The 21,253-nt window shown below is 52.4% G+C and overlaps 1 protein-coding gene across 3 annotated transcripts in view; it reads left to right on the top strand.

The window, feature by feature from the left end:
* The first annotated feature begins 1,233 nt into the window (after positions 1–1,233).
* Positions 1,234–21,253, top strand: part of GSE1 (Gse1 coiled-coil protein) — a 361,908-nt gene continuing 341,888 nt past the window's right edge. For all 3 annotated transcript variants that reach the window (XM_073308113.2, XM_073308112.2, XM_073308111.2), the window contains exon 1: positions 1,234–2,632. In XM_073308113.2, coding sequence (XP_073164214.1) covers positions 1,292–2,632 — 1,341 coding nt within the window. In that variant the 5' untranslated portion in view covers positions 1,234–1,291. The remainder of the gene's footprint in view (positions 2,633–21,253) is intronic.

Genomic DNA, 21,253 nt, shown 5'->3' with positions numbered 1-21,253 from the left:
GCCGAGTTCGCAGCCAAACTTTGCACGAGACACGCACGGACAAAGTTAGCTCCTAGCTCCCCGCTGCCAGGCGGCTCCAGCCCTTCCAGCGGCGCCTTCCAGGGCTCCGCTCCGCAGCGGTCCCCCGCCCCCCGCCCCCCACAGCCCCTGCCATGGGGCGCTGATCGCACCCAAACTTGGACCAACTTTTGCGCAGCTCGTCGGTCTCTCCGCCGCTGCCGGCGTGTGGGAGCCTGGCCCGTCCGCGAACGCGGCTGGGCAGCAGGATGAGAGCGCAGCCCCGGGGAGCAGGCAGCCGCCAGCCCAGCCGCCGCCGAGGCGCCCCGGGTGCAGAATGAGCGACTACCCCGCGCTGCAGAAGGAGGCGCCGATCTCCCGCAAGCAGCGGCTGATGGCCGCGATCGCCTCCGGCAGCTCCGGCGCCGAGCCCCCCTCGGCGCTTTGCTGCTTCATCTGCGGCGGGGCGATCGGGCGCGGCAAGGAGCTGAAGCTGCAGGTGAAGCAGCCCCGGGAGAACCAGCCTTTCTTCCCCTTCCTGCAGCACCAGGAGCCGGCGCCGGGGGCCCAGGCGGTGAGCCCGGAGGGCTGCGCCCTGGTGTGCGCCGTCTGCCGCTGCTTCCTGGGCGAGCAGTGGGACGCGTTCGAGCGCAGCCGGACCCCGCTGGAGAAACGCATGTACTGGCTCAAGCGCCCCTACCAGTGCGAGGCGGCGGGCGCCGGGCTCCGCAGGGGGCCCCAGGAGTGGAACCTCTCCTACGCCCTGGACCAGCAGCGCAGGCTCAGCCTGGGGGGCAGCGGCAGCAGCCAGCCCCCCGAGGAGGAGGAGGAGGAGGACCCCGGGGCAAGCGGCGGAGACTCCGACTTGTCCTCCCTCTCGGACACCGACCAGCTCTCCGAGCCCGAGCTGCAGCTCCGCGCCCCCGGCCGGGACGAGAGCGCCAGGAGCCCCGGCTGCCGCCCGGCCCCGCAGCCGCTGAGCCAAGCCGCGGGGCTGCCGCCGCTGCGCCCGCCCGGCGCAGCCGAGCGGCCGGGGCCAGGCGCGCCCATGGGCAGCCGCCCCCGCGAGTGGCACGGCCAGCCGCCCCCAGCCCCGCGGGAGGCACCTGTGCCGCAGGGCAACGGGCTGGCCGGGGGCAGGCGGCGGCGGCGGCGGCGCCACTGGCCGGCCGATGCCCCGGGCAGCGTCCGGAGCAGCTGGAGCGGGGGCCAGGGCGCAGCAGCCCCGCCCGATGCCTTCAGGGCGGCGGCCTCCGGCCGGGCGCCTGAGCCTGCCCCGGGGGACGGCGACTTGATGGGCCAGCGGGTCCCGGCCTGTGGCTCGTCTGAGGAGAGCGAGATCAACATCACCAGCGACGAGGAGAGGCAGGGGGCCCGCCGAGCCCCCAGCCGGCCGGAGAACCCCCTCGCCCTGGCAGTGCCCAGGCCGCCCTGGGCAGCAGCGCCCCCGCCAGGCACCGTCTGCTACATCTGCGGCAGCCCCTTGTCCCCGGCGGGCCAGCACCAGATCCACGTGCAGAAACAGGAAAAGACCTCCAAGGCCCCCTTCTTCCCTTTCCTGTGGCTGCACAGCCCGCCCCTGGGGGCCCTGCCCATCAGCCCTGCGGGCAGCACCCTGGTCTGCTCCTGCTGCTTCGCCTCCCTCATGCAGCAGTGGCAGAGTTTCGAGGTGGCCAGCGTGCCGGTCCTGCAGAGGCTCTACGTGGTGCCGCTGGATGCCAGTGCAGTGGGCATGCCCCCCAAAGGGAGGAGGGCCCAGAGGGAGGAGGGCGCCCCTGCCCCGCTGCAGGAAGCCTGCTACCTCTGTGGGGAGGATTGTAGCAAGGAGGCCAGGCCGGTCTCTGCTAAGATCACCAATGGCAATGCAAAAAACACCATGCACTTCCCCTTCCTCAGCCACCTGCCTTGCCCTCCCAGCTCCAAGGGGCTGAACAAGCACGGGGAGGTGCAGAGCTGCAGGAAGTGCTATGGGGTGCTGCAGGACCTGTGGGCCATGTACCGGGCATGCCGCAACGAGGAGCTCATCACTTCGGTGCAGAGCTTCCTGGGGAGGTATCACCAGGTCTTCGCCGCCGGGGATCCCAGCAGCACGGCCACGCACCCCTCAGCCACGTCAGGCCTGGCCTCCGTGTGTTACATCTGCGGGGCTGAGCTGGGAGCCGGCAAAGAGTTCCAGCTCAACGTCAACCCGCCAGGGCGCTTTGGGGAGAAGGAGCCTTTCTTCCCCTTCCTCACCGTCTACCCCCCGGCCCCCAGGGCCAGGCCTGCAGACTCCACTGGGCTGGTGGCTACCTGTGTGCTTTGCTACCATGATCTCCTAGGCCAGTGGCTGCAGCACGAAAGCAGGAATTCCCACCATCCCAGCAGCGCCTGGTCCAGGCAGTACAAAGTGGAGACCTTCGTGTGCTTCTTCTGTCGGCAGGAGAAGAAGCGATGCCTTGGATTAAAAGCAGTGCAGGTTGCCCGGCTCCCTGTGTTTCTGTACACCCTCCGCATGGCCAACAGCTTACTGGTGGATGATGGGAAACAACTGACCATTGGAGCATGTGCAGAATGTGGGGCGGTGGTGATTGCTGGCAAAAGCCTGACACCTCCAGACTTTCTGGCTGTGACACCCCCAGCCAGTCTCGCAAAGGTAAGGTACAATGTTCACTCCTTTCTCCATTGATTTCCCTTGGGGAGGAAGGGAAGCTGGATGCTTTGGTTTCAGTGAAATTAGTTTTACAGTGGGGTCCTTGACCAAGGTTCTTCTGTTGTGTCTGATTCAGAAGGTAAACACTAAGCAGGGTGCTTTTTAACAAACCGGTTTGGGGTCACTGGCCTCCTAGCTAAAAAATGGAAGAGCTGTGGCCAGCCAAGAGCTGGCCTGTTAAGAAAGCAAGGGCCCAGTCTGCGGTGATGGGGTTGGCTTGGATTTGAGCCTGCCAAAGTGGGGAAATCCTGGTCTTGTACCCTTCTCAAAGGTGAATGTCACAGCTGCCACTCTCTGGCCGGTCAGAGAGACATCTGTCTCCCTTTGCTCCAGCCAGCAGAGCTTTAAAGGAACAGGCCTGCTCACAGCAGACAAGCCCCATGGGAAATTCCGCCAGCTAGCAGAGAGAGGAGCCTCAGACTCAGAGGAAAGTTATTCAGCTATCTTTGTTTTCCTAAGAATCCCAATCAAAACAGTGTCTCTTAAGAGGAACTCAAGTCCTTCCGACAGATGGGAAACTGATGTCCAGACTCTCTTTTTGAGGTGTGGGGAGGAGGGGAGGACAGGGCGACATTCCCAACCTGGTTTGCTTTCCCCCTCTGAGAATGAGCCTTTATTCTTTGCCCGTCAGCTGTGCAGGAGCAGGGGAAGCTGGTGGGATTATCCTTTATAAAGTGTGCCTGCCTTCATGCCGCTATGATTAGGGAAACCTATTTCATTCTCATCAGTGGTTCCATCCCCCTTTTAGCAGGGCAGCAGCTCCTAATAGACTCCCAGTGGGTTCCATCAGATACAAGTGCTGGATTGAAAATAATAGTAATTTAAACCTTGATCATCCAGGGGTTGCTTTTTGAGCGGCCTGCACCCAGAACAGCAACATCTACTAAAATGTAGGCAGTCAGCATCTAGGTGAAAAAGGACAGGTTGCTTTGAAAACTGGCCAGTTGCCTGCCTGGAGGTTACGTTTCTGGAATGGGATCCTATTTGAGCGTTTGATAGTACTCATTAGAAAACAAATGCTGTGTGCATGCGCTCATGTTGTAGTTCAAAAGAGTCTCTGTTTGGCTTTGGTCGCCTTCATTGACTCCTCTGTAAAATGGGATAATTGAGTCCTTATAATTACTTCACAGGTGTGCTGTGAGGCTTAGCTAAATTACAGAAAGTGCTTTGAGATCCTCCGGTGGGAAGGTAGCGTAGGGGTGCTGTGTGGTGTTGCTGAAGGAGAACCCCAGAAAGTTCACTCATACAAGGGAAGGCCCATGCCTACGTTTCCTAAACTGTCCTCCTCACTCTTGATAGGAAGGGGAATTTCATTAATGCCTTTGCTCAACAGTTGTCAAAAGGGAAAGATTTTGGGGTGGCCCGACTAGGGATGCCTGACTTTAAAGGGACCTGGTTTCAGAGGGTGGGTGCTCAGCACTATCTGAAAATCAAGACCCTTTTAACTGTCTCAGGTTGATGCCCCAAAAATGAAGACATCCAAAAGGACTAGTCAGTTTTGAAAATCTTCAGATTTTGTTCATCGCCGGCATTTGTTCTCGAAGCATTGACGTTTTCTTTAGAAATGCACCACAATCTTTCTGACTCGGGACTCCTTTTTTCTTCCCTCCGGTGGCTGGTTGAAGTACAGTTTTCAGATGGGCTCGTTTGCAGTGTGGGCGCTGTGTTCAAAGTGGAGTCTCACTGGCTTCGAAGTAAAGGGATGCTGCTCCTTCAGCTGTCAAGCTGCCAAATTCACAAGTCTTTCCCTTCGGGCTTGCTGGGCGGCAGCTGAACGAGTCAGAGGTTCAGAGCACAGGGCCTGCTTTGAGAATTCCAAGACGGAGATGTGAGTTTGATTGGCACCAGAGACAGGAATCCTCCGAAAGTCACTCTTTTCAGTATTCCCCTGGCTCCCTTCCTACATCAGTGCAAGCCAGAGTGACCTGATCTCAATGTAGGTCATTCATCCATGCAGATTATTTCTTTGTGAGATACATGCCGATTGGCAGAGCATGGCTAGAATCCACCCTTGTTAATCACTTTGTGAGTTATGATCATGTATGACACACTGTGTGTGTGATGGTGGGGACCGGGAAACATGAGACTCCTGGATCAAATGGTACTAACTCAATGCAGGTGATAACTCAGGATTTCACTGTTGAAATTGAGATTACGCTGTACATAAAAGGTCCAAATCCATGTCCTCTTGAATCTAATAGCAAACCTCTCATTGATTTTCCTGAAACCCAGAGCTGGCTCCCAAAGCAGGTAACTCAACTGAGAATATTCCTGTCTCCAGAGAAAACCTGGATTTGTGCTGGAAATGGCCCACCTGATGATCACTTTAGATAAGCTATTACCAGCAGGACAGTGGGGTGGGAGGAGGTATTGGTTCATATTCTCTGTGTATATATAAAGCCTGCTGCAGTTTCCATGGTATGCATCTGAGGAAGTGAGCTGTAGCTCACGAAAGCTCATGCTCAAATAAATTGGTTAGTCTCTAAGGTGCCACAAGTACTCCTTTTCTTTTTGTCTCCAGAGAGTTCATTCACAAACTCCCCCCGAGTCCCAGGCCTGCGGCTATAAATGTATTAGGAGACACTCATGTGGCTGCCAGAACGCATCAGAGCATAAAGAGATATAGATAAGTGTAGAGCCTTCCTTTCTATATCCCATTTTTGGTTGATCTGAGAGTTAAAGCCCCTCCGTTAAAGACGTAGCTGCAAGCTCAAAGGCCTGTTCTTACAACCCTTGGTCTCTCAAGTGCCCGGTAGTCACGTGAGCCATCCCGCTGACTTGAACAGAATTACTTACACGTGAGCTTGGGTTGCATGATTGGGCTGTATAGCATGAAGCACAGCAACCAAAACCCCTCGTCATCCCTCACTTTGAAGGAGATGTTTCTTCCACAGCTGGGTGCATTTCCCCTTCACATGCTGTCTGCGGATATTTCCCTCCACTGGGCTTTTTTTCTTGCGCTGGATAATATCACGGGTCCAAGGGTACTTTACATTAGTGCCATTGGGACTGGGAACAGGTGCTGCTGGGGTGTTTTACTGACTTATGAACTATTCCAGAGCGCTTCTGTCATCACTCGAATGTCAGCATTAGACACTCACATCTGTTTCCTGAGTTTCCTGCAGCGTCTGTTATCTGCAGCCCAAAAGCTACATATTTCTTAAGCCTTTTAATGGCTCCCTGCCACCAGAGCACTAACCCGACGCTCAGGTGATATGCTGTGCTCATCATCTTATTAATCAAAGAAAACTCTCAGCACTCTGTGAAAGCCAGCAATAGGACCGCAGGACAAAACATAAAGCCCCTGTGATTTCACCTCCCTCCCTCCCTCTCCTGGAATTCCACCGTTTCAGCTGAACCGTGCGGCAGGCTTGTTTTGGCAAAGGGGAAAGCATCTGCTCAGAGAACGGCCCTGAAAAAGTGTCCACTTTGGCTCTCTTGTCTGAAGCACTGTCTCAAATCTGAATGGTTTGGAGAATCTTTTGTGCGAGGAAGTGAAAGAAAGATGTGTGTGTTGCGGAGATGGGATTAGCCCAGAAGGCCTGTGCGAGGAGGGTGTTCTAGGTTGAGAGCAGATGCTATTGAATTCCTCTCTCTTGTTACATGGCTCGCTAATGAGCAATGTAACTAGCTGTTATGCTGGGCACCGTGGGGCAGCCCCCAACACAGATGCTTTGAATAGATTTGCTTATGCGGGGGATTGCAATTTCAGCCCCATTTGATTGTGAATACTCTTTGCTTTTCCTTCATTGCGGTTTGGGATGGCAACTCTCTACCAGTCCCTGTTGCCTTTTGACTTTCCCCGGGTTTGTAGTAGCCTTCAGTAAGGCTGGGTTTCAGAAAGTGTCAGGTTTATTTAAAACAGGACTCAATAAATTTGGCTAATTTAGCTAATGGGAGAAATCTTTTCTCCCTCTCAGCTGCCGCTGACACGTTCAAGGGTTCTTGTGGCTATTAGCTCTGTAAGAGCTCTTTACCCTTCACCACAAAGCCCTCGGCGCCTCTGTTTTTACTAACTTCCCTCCTTTAAAACCAGACAGACCAAAGCACTTGAATATACAGTGGGGAAAAGCCCCCACAAAAAAGGGGTTGGACAATATGTCCCATAAGGTATTTCCCACGATTCCCTGTAGTTCTGCCTTTTGTGCGCTATTTATTTTTTCCACATCCAGTAAACACAAACCCATTAGCGTGCATAGATTTGGGGGGCGGGGGGGGGGTTCAACACTGAGTGGGGGAGCACAGTTGTTAGGGAGGGGTTTGTTAGACCCAAAACTACTCAAGCTTCAGAGTTAGGGCTTATTCCCAAAGTGAGTTTCCTGCATAAATTCACCCACTGGTTTACTGAACAAAATCCAGCAAGATACTGAAAGCACCAGCTCCTTCTCCTGCAGCAGCCTGAGACGGAAGGTGTCATGCCTCAGATGTATCCTACAGCCCTAGGTGACAGAAGGAGGGAACCAAGTCTTGTTGGGAAACTGACCTTTTATACTTTCTCACCAGGCTAGGTGGGCTCAGGTGTGTTCTGGGTGGGACGTTGCCTTTAGCTCCACCTCTGACATGCCCCTATATATAAAAGAGAGGGCAGGGCAAATTCTCTTCAGAGTTCCTGGGTGCGCTCTATCCTGCACGAGCAATGGGACCTGCTCTTTGTCTGAGGTGAGCAAGGAGCCTTTGTGTTGTTATCCTCTGGTCAAATCACTCCTCTATCCTTGCTGTGTGTGCTGCTGGTGTGGATTAGAGAACAAAAGGTTACTGTAGCTGGCTGTTGTGCTGAGCTGCCTGTCTCCTGCCCTTCCTGGGGCAGCTATTGCCACTTGAGCCGGCAATGATGAATGGCTCCTGAATTGGAGATGGTGGCTGTGGAAGCAGCCTCCACACTGTGCACTTCTGTCAAGAGGGGTGGTGAACTAGCTCGTAATGAATGAGGCCAGGCTAGCAATATAGAAGAAAAATCTCCTCTTGCCTTAAGAATTGTGTGCTGAGAACGACCGGTTCTAATCTGCCAACTTTTCCTGCTGGAATTCTGCAAATGGTACTATGGTTCCTAATGCAACAGGTGCAGAAATTCAGCAGGAGTACACTTGCCATGCATTAAACTCCTCGTAGCCACAGTGAATCATGATGCAAAACTGCCATTTTAAAAGACACCGCCAGATATCTCTCTAGCAGATTGTCTGTCTTGTGGTACCTTCTTAGAGGCCTTCAATACCGAAATGACTCTGGCATGTCCTCTGCGGCTGTTTGTTTGACAGCTGCTCTTCAGTCATCAACCTTGGTACAAGTAACGCCTTGTCTTTCTGTGTGCAGCAGCATCACTGACTGTTGAAAGACAACTCCAGGGAGTTGTCTTATGTTTGTGTCCCTGCCTCTGCAGGGGTGGAGAAAGCTGTGTTATTTCTGTGGGATCCACAACTGAGAGCAGTGGTTGGGTTTTTGTTTGTTTTTTCTTTTCTGGTTTATTGCTAAGAGAGTTGTGAATTTAAAATGAGCCTCTCCAAGCCCTAGGGTGTTTAGCCCCTACAGTCAGAGAGTTTAGCCAGGCTTACAATGCCACAAACGAGCCTGCTCTCAGTAACCTGAGTGTGGCCTCTTGCTCATTTCCCAACCCTCTGTCTGCCCACTACTTGTCTGTGGCTTGCATTGCAATTTACTGACTACCCTGCTGTGCTATTTGCCTTGGTCCTCTGCTTCCAGACTATTGGGTGGCTCATCTCCCCTCTGCCGAAAGCTTCGCAAATAAATGAATACTGGGGCGGGGGGAGGTTGTGTGTTCATGTGCAAGTTGGGTCCAATTTTGGGCCTAAGCCACTTGACCCCGTCCCTTTAAGTTCAGTCTTCTGGAGCAGGAAGGGCGGCAGGCCAACATTTCAGCAGGGATGTTGTAACTCTCCTTAGCTGGCTGTGACCTTGTTAATCAAGGGCACTCCCCAAGCATCCCTGCATTCCTTTGCTGATGCTGTTGGGCTGTTTGCAGAATTGCCTGGTCCCTCCTTTGCAAGGCCATTGTCTGGCATTAGTGTAAAGGCTCTGCTGGCGTGATATACGGCAGCTCACAAGCTTAAGGGTCTGCAGGAAGAAGCATCACGGTACAGTACGGATGGGAGGCCTGCAGGTCAGGGAGGGTAACAGGCCACTGAAAAGGAGCATCTGGAGAGACTGGCGCTGTTCACTTCAGCAGGAAGTGCTCCAGAGCAGCAACGGCTTTGCTATTGTCTAGCTGCCGCCTGGAGGAAGGCTTGTTTAGGCAATAGTGTTAAGCGCAGTACAGCCGTCTCTTGAATGGCAGTCCCATATCTGGGCATACAGTCTCTGCATGCAATATACAAAATGTAGAGGACTCTGAACAGTGCTGTATTACAAGGGCACAAAGGGCCCGCTTTGGCTGGATTGTGTGTGTAAATATAGGTGCCTTGGCGCACCAAACTTGCATACATGTGACTGTCATACGTGCGACATGTTAGATTCAGGCCTGTCCATTTGCACACGCAGTTACCACGTGTGCAGGCATGAATGATTTTCAGGCACGCTGTTTGGAAAATTGGGCCCAACTACTCTGAGGATTGTAGATACACAACAGGGAGTGAGAGGGGTAATTTGAGCCCGAGCCCATCTGGTCTCCGTGAATTGCATCCTATTCTAGAATCTAAATTATCGACTGTATCTGTCTAACAAAGGTTCTAATCTCCACAGGATGTAAGTCTAGAGTGAAAGAAGGATTAAAAACTAGCATTTTAGGGGATTCCTTCACTTCCCTTTCACTCTCCCCATTACCTCACACTGGGCTGTCTCTGCTCTCAGAGGCTGTGCTTAGAGGAGACGGTACATGTTGAGGCCGTGCTGGTTCTGTAAGTGTTGAGCAGCACGTTGGGGTTATAAACAAGACCAGAGAAGAGTAACGGGTAGCTCTGTTCCTTTGTACTACAAGGTTATGAACGTCTTGTTCCTCACAACCGCATGAGACAATCGTGCATGTGACTTGACTTTTCTAAAAAACTGACTGCACAGAGTTTAGTATTTATATATACTGCATGCATCAAAAGCAAATACTTAAAGGTACAGAAGGAGCCTGATTTTTTTGACTAGAAAGAGCAGATATCTTGTGTGGCAGAGGCTTTGACTCAGGTGTGCTCTCCAAATCCAGTGATGGTTTTTTTTTTTCTTGTTTGTTTTTTTTAAAACGCTCTGTGCTGATGATCAACTCAAGTACCTTGTCTGTGTGGGTAGATCGGGCTGCCTGCTTTTTATGGAGCTACATTAAGCAGCTCTTAACTGCTCTTAATAGCTTATGGAGGAGCTGTTGTCTAGCCCTAGGTTTGCAGCTTGCTATATTGGCTGTGCAGTGTTCTGTGACTCTGGGAATGACGCGCTGACTTGATACACTGCAACTATGTCCACATATAGCAAGGCGCATCTCGCTAAAGAGAAACCAACTGGGTTTGGGATTGGATCATCAGCTCTGCTTTCAATCCAGATAACCGTTCCTGTGCCTGACTCTGGCATTCGGTTGGGGAAGCTGCTGAATCAGTGATGGGGAAAGGAAAAGAATTATTTAGTGAGTTTTGGCCTTGATCATTTGGCAGGGGAGTCAGTTACCCTACATCTCCTAGCCCATCAAAGCAGGTCTGCTCCTTTTACTGGCATGTACCTGCACCTGTCATACACATTATATACTGCAGCTTTGTAAAACTGTCACAGAAACTTAACAGCCTAAACATGGTCTCCTTGCCTTCCCTCTGTCCTCCGGGATGAGAATGACAAAATGAACAGTTTACTCGCCCAGGATGGGTGGGCTGAGAGACGGTGCGACTACGGCGTGGATTGACTTTCTGAGCCTATTTTTATTTTTTAAAAGAGGCCTCTAAAATGGCACACGTAGGTCTTTAGAGCTAAGTGGTTGAGACAGGGCAGGTGTGTGCTCTCGCACATTCTGCCCTTGCACACTCAGGCCAGGTAGAGGCTTATCTACCTGGTTTGTCTCTCCCTGCAGTTTGCTCAGACCCATCCAGGTTTTTGCTCCTGACAACGTTTCAGTGTGGAACAAGTGCATTTAAAATTCTTCTCGTCGAAGCAAGGTGTTCTTGTCGCCAAGGGCTGGGGCTGAAAAACGTGGGTTCTGCTTCCAGCTGTGTGACCTTGGGCAAGTCGGTTAATATCAGTGCCTCAGTTTCCCATCTGTAAAATGAGGATGACAGTATTTCCTGTCTGTCTTGTTTTAGATTGTAAAGTCTTCAGGGCAGGGACTGTGTGTGTTTGTTTGTTTGTTTGTTTGTGAAAAGAATACCACAAAAATATTTATTCAAAACAAACTTAATATATTCCGGTCAATGTCTTCTGCAATGTGTACGTACAGCACCTAATATGGTAGGGCCTCAATCTCCGTTACAGCCTAAGTGCTATTATAATACAAAAAGACAAGTCACATGCATGTATATGCACGGTAAATACAGACCCACTGAGAGGGTCTGCAAATGTTCAAAACTCTCTCTTGCTGGCAGCGTCTGCCAGCAACTTGCATATAGAGTCCCGTTGCATGGCAAGCAAAGTTGTCTTTCATAATGTTCAGACATTTCCCATTAGTTTGCTAAATTTGCATCCTGGTGGCCTCCTCTTCCTTTGGGAAGCTCTCATTTGCAGTGCTTATTCCAGTGTTTCTTGTCCCTGAACCCTCAGAATCGTTCCCAGAGTATCCACTCAGAAGACCTCCACACGCTAAACTGCATGGAACTCCATTACCCAAGGAGGATGAAAGGCTGAGAGATCTCAGCTAGGATTTGAACCTGTTGGTTCAGTTAATCTGGGTATTTTGAATCTGATTTGTGGCCCATTGCCTTGGTCTGAAAGTATATTCCTGCGTCACTGTAGCATTTTACAAAGAAAACAGAGTTCTGGTTGAGTGGGGGTTCTGAATTTGCAGCTGTGTAAATCAGGAGCCACTCTATTGGAGTCAAGGGTGCTGAACTGGTATAAATGAGATCATAATCAGACCCTCTTTGTACTGGATTATTAGGGTTTGAATCACGGAAAAAGAAGAAAAATCTGTCTCTAGAGAACTGGGCACTTACACAAGTTTTCAAGCATCCCTTTTAAAGTGTGTATTTATAAATGAATCAAGTCCCTACTTGCGTTAATGACTCTGACCCCGAACGTTAAACACCAATGGACTTCTTTGGGCGAGCGCTGTGCTTTGGACACTTAGTGGTTCTTTCCTACTAGCAGAATGGGGATGCGTTTGGGGTCACAACGCTGCCGGAAAGGTGTCAGTTCTTTCCCCCTACAGTCTTCTAAACAAACCTTTTTCACTGGCACCGTCAAAACTGTTTTCTTAACACTTCTGGTCATATTAGAGTTTGCCGCCTTTCCCTTAATAAAAAACCACACACAAGAATCTGATACTTCTGACTACAGTGTAGCTGATCTCCTTCAACCAACCAAAAATAACAGTGGCTTTTCTGAAACCAATCCAATGTACTAACTAGCGAGCCCACGGGCTAAAATTGAGTGTATTGCTGGGAGAGACTATGGCAATCTCTTGCTTGGTGCGTGAGTTTGGAAGCATCTCCTATGAGGATAGGAAAACTGGACTGGGCATGGCTGGTTCCATTTAATGGGACATTGTCTTGTCGGGTGTTGGAGGTTAGGATCCTAAACTTAGATTGTAAAAAAACAAACAAACCAAAAAAACCCCCAGCCTTACTAATTAATGGAAATGTCTTTAGTCAATTAAACATTAGTGACGGCAGCTCTTGGCTCACTTCTGTACTGTTTGCAACCCAAACAGTGCAGCATCTACTAGAAATGGATTGTAAACAATAAATGGGGTTGTCTATATTTGCATTGTTGGAATTGGCCGAAATGGGGAAATGAAACGAGGCATGGTGAAAAGTAAGTTTGGTTTGGTTTTATTTTTAATTTCCAGTTTCAATAATCTCGGGTGATGCTACTGGTGAAACTAAGGAAAGTGTTTTTTATAATGAGCTTGATTCTGCTCTCTGTGATTCTGCAACAGTGTAAATTGAGATGAATTCAACTGAAATCAATGGGGTAACATTAGAGTGCAAGTGAGACCAGAATCAGACCCATGGTTTTTAAGCTAATAAGGGCTTGCTTGTGAGATTTCCATATATAAGAAGTGACTTTGTTGATAGAGCTTCCCTTTCACGATCAGGTATTCAGCGGTTCTGGGAGACGAACCCTGCAGCCACAAAAAATGAACTTGTTTGGCATTTAGCTGCAATCTCGAGTCAGACTCGGAGGTGGCAATATAATCGTATTATGACTTCATGTCTCGGGGCACAGCCTCCTGTTGGCTCATGTTGCAAGAGGGCAAACAAAGAAACAACACTAGGAAAATGTGCCTCTTGCTTTTTCCTGCAGATGAGGTCATGGAGCGTTTGTCTGTGGGCATCCAGTGTTTGGTATGTACATATCTGAACTGTAAACTTACACCCTTCTGGACTGTCCCATCCCTCCAGCTCTCTGAGCTTAGAACTCTTTCTCATCAGTTGTCTCAGTGTTACCTGCTGACCAGCCAGCTGGTGTTGGTGTTGTGCAGAGTAAGCAGGGGGCCAGGGACAAATCAGGGCTAAGTGTCCTGACCTCAGACAGTGCATAGGCTAAGTCTTCTGTCCTTAGCTTCTTCTAGGAAACCCTGCCCCCACCGCCCCTCCCCCTGCAAAAAAGACGCTTAGCTCTTACACTTGTTTGTTCTCACTGGCTGTCTTGCTGCCGAGGCTAGTTGCTTTAACAGCTGTTAAAATATCAGGGGTCCTCATTGCTTGCAGCCCTGATCCCCTCCAGGCTGGGTGCTGACTCAGTAACTTGCCAGCTGGCTCGATCTCACCCCTCCAGCAGGGGCAGAGCGAGGAGACCCACAGCTTGCAATCCCTCATTCTTCTCTGGCAGCTTGGGGTTCCTGCCAAAGATGAACCTGGCTCTAGCTGTGCCGACTAGGAGAATCTGCATTTGTCATTGCTTCGTTGAAAATGACAAAATTATATGCATCAGTTCTCGCATAGAGCATTGCCTCTTCACGGTGCCTGGCTGTCTTTCCCCCCCTCTTTCTCTCTCCTGTCCTGCATCTAAGCTCAAACTTGGTCTCATCGCCACTCTCTTGCACCCATGTAGCTGCACCAGGACAAACTCTTGGTGTGGATGGGCTGTGCCGGTGTGGAAATGACTTCTGCCAGTGTGACTTACCCTGTCTCTGTAGCACTTCTGTGGGTTTTGTTTAGCTAGGCAGGGTGCAAAGAACCCCAGTGCAGCCCTTCTCTCTAACTGGGAATGTTCCAGCAGCACGCTTGTACTTTCCTTGATACTCATTAATACATACAGCCGTTAATAATCTGCCTAGATCCTGTCTGAAGGCAGGTTCAATGCCCCTGTTTCTGTCCCTGTTTGGGAGCAGAGTGAAAGGCTCGATTTGCCATTGCCCTGTGCTAGGGGTGCTCACACCAGTGCAACCCCTACCAAGCTGGAGTGGTAGCATCCTCCACCCATGGACATTGCTGTCCAAGTTGCTGGGCAACAGCTGTAGGTCTGAGTTTGGAGGAAAGTGGAAAGGCTCCAACTATGGGAAAAGTGCAGAAACTTTTGAAGTGGATTTGTGTGTTCCCTTCATAGCCAGGGAAGTCCCCAAAAGCATCCCCTTGGGGCCATTGCATGTAAGAAGATGCTCCTGTGCTCTCCAGAGGGGATAAACCCACTTAAAGCCAAGGCACCAAGTTGCTGCCGTGTGCACACACCAGGGCAACAGAAGGAGGTAGCTTCCCCCTCCCACACCTTGGGGTCAGTGCCTGCTGGCTGGGCCAGGATGCAGGGGCAGTCGGGCACCGTGGCTTGCTCTCAAAGAGCTGGCCAGCATCTGCGGATGCCGTGGAGCCGTGTGGCACTGGATGTACAACTCTCCCCTGGCACCTGCCTTATGCCCAGCTATTTCCCAGCATTCTGGTCCCCTTGCCCAGAATGCAGCGATGGGCGTGGGTGTTTGGGTCTGAAGAAAGCAAGAGCATCTGCCCTCCGGCGGTGCTGGCAGCCTATCTCTTCCACTGGACGGTGGCATGGATTTGAAAGCCTGGCACTCTAGTCGGGTGAGTCACACCCCCTTCATCTGGGCCACGTCCCCGCTCAGGCAGCGATGACCCTTCCTAATTCCAAACCGGAGCGAAAGTGCCGTCATCATCATGGGGACTTGAGCCGGGGTTTATTATGGCACAGAAAGCAGGATCCTTCCCTGGAGCAAGGGTGGTTGTCTCCCATGGGCACTGCATGATTGTGAGGGTTACTGCAGTGTGTGTGAAGGGCTAATGAATGACCCCCTGTATCCCAGAAGGGCTGACTCAGCCCTCCCTTCTCCTGCAGCAGATCAACTGTCCCACGCAACTTTCTGTCTGTCCCTGGGCCTTACACTGAAGTCCTCTGGCACCTCTCACAAGAGCATGGATGGTTGCCCTGGTGGCTGGCCAGATTTCACATCCTGGCCCCTGCTGTGCAGTTCGGCTGCAGCTCTTCCATCCCAGAGGTGGCTGCATTTCAGCCGCGCTGTGGGAGGGAGGGGGGGACAGTCTGGGATCCTTTGGAGGAAAGGGCTGTATTGAAGTGTAACACCTAAGGCCTGGGGAGGGAAGGGGGTGTACAAATGTAGGGCTGTGCTCTCCCCTACAGTGGTGGTAGGGGGACTCCGTACTGGATGACTCTTCAGTGCGGAGTCTAATTCGGGATCGATAAAGGAGAAGGAAACCATCCCATCTGCTGTGGAGAAGGCTGCAGCATGTTCTGTGGGTGCAGGAGGGGACGTGTCTGGTGAAGGAAGCAAACGAAACCCCCAACAGTCTGGGTCAGACAGCAGGGCCCTGCAGCCCCCTGCTAGCCAGCTGCCTTCCCATCAGATGGGTCCTGTGTGACTCAGTGTTTGGGGCGGGGAGAAGACAGATCCCCCATTCACATCACGGAAGGAAAGGACTGACCTTCCCTCTGTGATGTCATTGTCGAGCCAGGCTGCATGCACACTTCGGGCTCCTGCCTGGGGACAGGGCCTCTTTTCTGAGCCGAGCAGCAGCCCCACAAAAGCTACATTATATCTTTAGTGGCAGGCTCCCAGCGGTGGGCCGGGCTTTCCTTTTCTGTTAACAGCTGGAGACGGGAGATGTTCCAAACATTGAATCCTCCCAGCCCGAAAAAGCCATGACAGCTCCATAATCTCACCCCATCCCTCAGAGCTGATGGGATGCGCCAGGACTCCTGGGATGCTGAGCCTCACCCATCTGGCACCAGGCAGAATCTGAGTCAGTAGCTGCTTGTGGGGAAGAGAGAGAAGCCAGCTCACTTGTGTGACGAAGTATTGGTTGCAGAGGGGCTTTTATGTTTCTTACCCAGCTGCAGTAGAAAATAAGGATGCAGGTCCAGGGTCTCCTTATAATTCTTGGGACCCATCATTTGCCTCAATGCAAAATGCTCTTGTTGCGATCCGAGTGTAAAAGCTCAGCTGCTCATACTGCAGGCAATGGTGAGCTGGACGCCTGGGTTCCACTCTCCACTTACTGTCTGCACCTCTCTTGTGTGTTTCCTACCTCTTGTTCTCCGTTTTTCCCCCTAAGTTGATCCTGTCTCAAGTGTGTAATGCTGGATTGGATGCTGCCTGGTGTGACAGACGTTTGGGGTGGCTCAGTTAATTTCCCAGGGGGCCATCGCTCAGACAGACACAGGGCTGGCACTAGTTGTCCCGCACGTTGTTGCTTTCAGCCAGGAACTCTGGACTTAACAGGCCACAGAATGAATTCCCTCCCACCCCGAAGATGGGGGGGGCTCTGGGGGGGTGGGAAGAGTCCCATCAGCTCAGGGCTGAAGCGGCATGTGGGAAGCTCATGCTACCGCTGCTCAGCCTGTCCCTCTCCTGTGGCCGTGGGGTTGGCACACTGGACCAGCACAAAGTACACCTGCGTGTAAACACACCTGCTGTCAGCGAGGCCTTCGGTCGGGCAGGCCTGGGTAGTTTAGTTTTCCCTAGAAGCTGTAGCGTAAGGTAGAGCTTTGCTCTGAGAACTAATGTTGATTGAGGATCCGCCTTGAGGGAGCACCGGGGTGCGGAGACTCCTGAGCCTTTGGGCTTTTGGTTCCTTCGGCTCCGGCTTTCCCTCCGCCCCTGTGGCGGCCGCCTGCCGAACAGCTGTGTCACATGCAGGGCTCCTGGGCTCCCCTTGACCTCAGAAATACCCTGTGTGCTGAGTGGAGCCGCTAGATAAACAACTCGGTGCAGCCCGTGTGGCCTCAGCCTGGTTTTGCTAAACCATCAGTGGCAGAGGGGGAGGAAAATTCTCTTCCTCCCTCATTGGGATTAGCCAGGCTGAGTTGCGCCAAGCGGGGATGTGGGGAGCTAACGGCCTGGGCTGAGACACACTCGACAGACAGTTCAAACTGTGCCTGTTTCAGCCTGGCACGAACGATTCCTTGGTCTGGTTTTTCTTGCTCATGTTGGTGCTGCAGGGTTTAACAGCCCTCTGGCGAGCGAAGTCATCTGTTTATCTGTGGCTGGGGCAGCAGGAGACAAGCGTCGTCCCCAAACCTGGTCACCCAGGTCCAGGGGCTGATTGTACAGGTGGCTTTGTGTATGCTGCGTCTGCCAGGCCTGAGACTCGCCCCTCCTTTCACATAGCCCACAGAGTGGCCATTACACGTCTGCTGCTACTGGCTGCACCTGGATTGCAGCCTCTGTCCTCAAGGGATGCCCGGGTGACAGGCATCGCATCCTGTCGGCAGTTACCTTGGCCACCAGTCCCTGCACTGAACTCTTACGTGCAAAGCTGTTGCTCTTTGAATCTCCCCAGTTGTCACCTTGCAGCTGGTTTGGAAATCCATAGTACTGCCTCCAGGAGGACCCCTGGGGTAAGAAAGGGCTGAGAACTACTCGAGCTGGGCAAGAACGCAAGAGCATTTGGCCACTGCTGCTGTATTCTGGTCACATTTAGTATGGCACATTCAGATTACCTCCCTAGGGGCAGGTGTGTGAGATGAACTTTCATTTCATGCCCTAAAGTTTATTTAGGGGATAATCAACCTCTCTCCTCTACCAGGAGCTAGATCAGCTGTTGAGGTGCTGAGGGTCTCGGCTATTCGATCTCTGGTCGAGGAAGGACCGTGTCCACGTCCTTGCTGTGTGTTCTGTGGCCCAGGCTTGCAGTGAGACAAAGGGAATTAACTGAGCCAAGTCTGTGCCTTGTAGGAGTCGGGACCTACAGGTCCAGGCTCGTCTGAGTGTCCAGAATAGATATGTGGGCAGCGAGAACAACATGGTAAATGTTCAGTGTTGGAATAGGGCTGGCAAAGTAGTCAACCCGCTGCTGAGCCTTTGGTACAGTGCAGCTACCCCTCCTGGAGCTGAGCCCAAGGGTATTATGGGCCTGGAGAATCCTAACATAGACCAAGCTACAATGTCTGTGGCAAGGTGGGATCAGAACGCAGGTCACCTGATGCAGTCCTGTGCTTCCCCTACAACACCATCCTTCCCCCCGCAAAAAGGCCCTGGCGGGGTTCCTGGATCCTGACCTGTCAGCCTGAGGGATTGATCCCACCTGAGGGGAAAACCCAACTGAACTGACGTTAGTTCTCCCCGCTTGCACACCGAGGGCTGGGAATGCAAACACTGTCACTGCACTCAGCCAGTGGGTGTGCTAGGCTGGCTTTTTCCCATCTCTCCCTGCATTTGTGGTCAGGTGCACTGCTGCAGGCCAGCTCTGCAATGCCATTTAAACGGTTTCTTCCGAAGCAAGCCCCAGCACTGGGTAATGCCGGGGAAAAGCCGAGCACTGCAGCACAGTGTGTGTTTACAGCAAAGGAAAGCTGTGGTCACGCCTCCCCAGCCTAGGGCTTGTAAACTTCTGGTGACCACACGCAAGCCCTAGGAATGATGGCTTCCAGTCTGCGCCAGCAGCACCGACGAGAATCGAACGCAGCAGGAGAGCGCGCTGCCTCTTACGCTGTCCTCGACTGCTGCCTGCGGGGTGCTCTTCTCGCTGGGTCTCTGCCTCCCCGCAGGCAGACAACGCTCACCTTCCCAGCACACGCTCTGGCGCTGGGGGTTCTAAAATGCCGCAGGATTAGCCAGGACCGTCAGTTAGTCAAACTCTGAGCACAGTCTCAGGGAATCTGTCTGGCTCTTCCGAGCGAGATAGCAGCTAGCGAGGTCTCCAAGCTGCAGTGGGAACCAGGGAGAAATGGGGCCCTGAGAGTCAGCCAGGATCTGCCAGGTTCATTTACACTGAGAGGCTGGGGAGCCCCCTAACCCTTGGCATGAGCTGCCTCAGAGCTAAGAGCACTGCAGCCCTTTCCACTCTGGCTGCTAACTTCCTGTCCGGGATTGATTTGTGCCTGATGCAGGCAAGACATGAGAGCCAGCGAAGCGTGATCTGATGCTAGCATCAGGCAGGGACGGGACAGGTGCCCATCAGCCTGGTGGTAAGGGAGAAGGGGGAAAAGCTAGAACCTGGGTTTTCTGCCTGTTTGGAACAGATTCTCTCTACCCTAGTTTCCTGCTGATGGGGAGGAGCTGGAAGGCCTGGACAAGTCGGGGCTCACTTGCCCCTTGCTCACCCAGCCTAGCTTAGTGGGAGCCCCTCCAGAACTAGAGGGCAGAAGCAGGCCCCTGGAGTTTGACTGCAGCATGGGATAGCTGGGTAGCAGGAACACAGTGTTGAGTGCCGGCAGCAGGAGCAGCCTGCTGGCGTGAGAGATCTGCATTTTCCATAGTCCCCTAGTTACTGGGATTGATCCCTGCCCATGGCCAAATGGGGTATCCAAGTGTTTCCAGTATCCTGGAGCAATCACTTCAGCGACCATGGGGCTCCATTTTGGGGAGGTTTCATTTCCAGGGACAGCAGATAAAATGCAAGACAAAGGCTCCGTCATGAAGAGGCATGTGCTGTGTCTCTAAACCAGGAGCAGGAAGCCTGGCAAGAGGGATGTAGGGAAGGGTCTAAGCATCGTTGGTCCAGCTTTTGGGGAGAAGCCTGTTTGGCCGGTTCCGGAGTTCCTTGTTCAGTATAAGAAGAAAGAGAATCGTTCTGTGATTCTTCATCGCTGGAGAACTGGTGTAGTTGGCAGAGCTGCTACCGAGAAGCGTGTTCACTGGCAGAGAGTGGTGTGTGGCAGCCAGTGGGCTGCTGCAGATCAGGACTGAACTCCATTTGCACGATGGTGGGGTGGTGGGACCCTAAGGAATTGCTAGTACAATGCTTAGCATCAGAGCTGCTTTACTAAGGTTACGTCTACACTGGAGTTGGAAGTGTAATTCCCAGCTTGGGTAGAGGCACCAGCGCTAGCTTTGAGTCAGTGTGCTAAACCTAGCAGCTTGGCCATGGTGGGATGGGCTGGCTGCCCTGCATATGGATGTAGGGTTTTAGATGGGATTGCACCCGGAGCCGCTAGCCCATCCCACTGCCCATGCTGCCGTGGCTACATCACTCTTCTTAGACAGCAACTCTCAGCTAGTGCGGGTGTGCCTGCCCAAGCTGGAAATTAACCCTCCAGCCCCAGCACCTACGCACCCTGAGAGTCATTCTGGATAGTGCTAACAGGGATCCAACCTTAGCTCAAGGGTCGGAGGTAGCAGGAAGATCGGAGTTTTAGATCATGGTCACGGAGCTGCCAGTTGGCCTTGATGGGCAGTATGGTAAGCAGCAGGAAGTTTTAGTTGGCTGCGGCTGTTGTGATGAATGAGGGTTTGTGGCGAGCCATTGGCTTTCAGCCTGAGTGTCTTCTGTGGCGGGGCACCTCCGTTCTCACCTGCCCGGTCGATGACCGCACCACTGCGGGTACCCCTGCCTGCTGCTTGTCTGCATTATGCTTTTGGGGGCAGGCTGCGTTCTCATCCATCATCTGTGATGCTGCGAAGCACCATGCTGACTTAATGATTGCTCTGTTAGTCACTTATCTAGCTCTTAGGTCTCCGTTAAGCCAAGCAGCCTGGTTGTTGTTGCTTCTGGAGGGGGAGATCTGACACTCCAGAGTCTGTTCTTTCTGAGACTTGCACAGCCTGCTGAATCCATGGGGAGAATCGGTGATGGGGAGAATAAAGTGGCAGTTCTCCAGCTGCTGTCAGCACAGAGGATGCAGAAGCTGACTTAGCACATCATTAGCAAAGAGCTGGTGTGATCAATTCCAGGCCCACAGGTGTCCCAGGCCAGAGTGTGTGCATGTTCTTAATATAGTGTGTGCACAAGCATTTCTCAGGACTGTGGTCTGTCTGGTGACCCCAGCTCTAAACACATTGGATTCCTAGTTCATTCAGTATGTGAGAATGTCACCATCACATCCTGGGCCTTGTTTTCAGGGGACTTCTGCACTTACAGCTGCCAGGCGGGAGCAAAAGTTGAGGATTACCCAGAACTCCTGAAGTCAGGGCCCAACCAAGTAGTACAGATTGGATCAAGCTGTGATGTTCCGTTCTGGGTCAGGATCTTGGAGATAAGAGGTACCCACTAAGGCCTGGGTCTATACCGGTGGTCCCCAACCTGTCGATTGTGGTCGACTGGTCGATCCTGGAGCCTCTGCCAGTTGATCGTGATCTCTGGG

This window comes from Lepidochelys kempii, chromosome 12 (genome assembly GCF_965140285.1).
Source record: "Lepidochelys kempii isolate rLepKem1 chromosome 12, rLepKem1.hap1, whole genome shotgun sequence".
Lineage (NCBI taxonomy): Eukaryota > Metazoa > Chordata > Testudines > Cheloniidae > Lepidochelys > Lepidochelys kempii.
The sequence above is the reverse complement of the archived record's forward strand: the minus strand, read 5'-3'. Positions and strand labels throughout refer to the sequence as shown.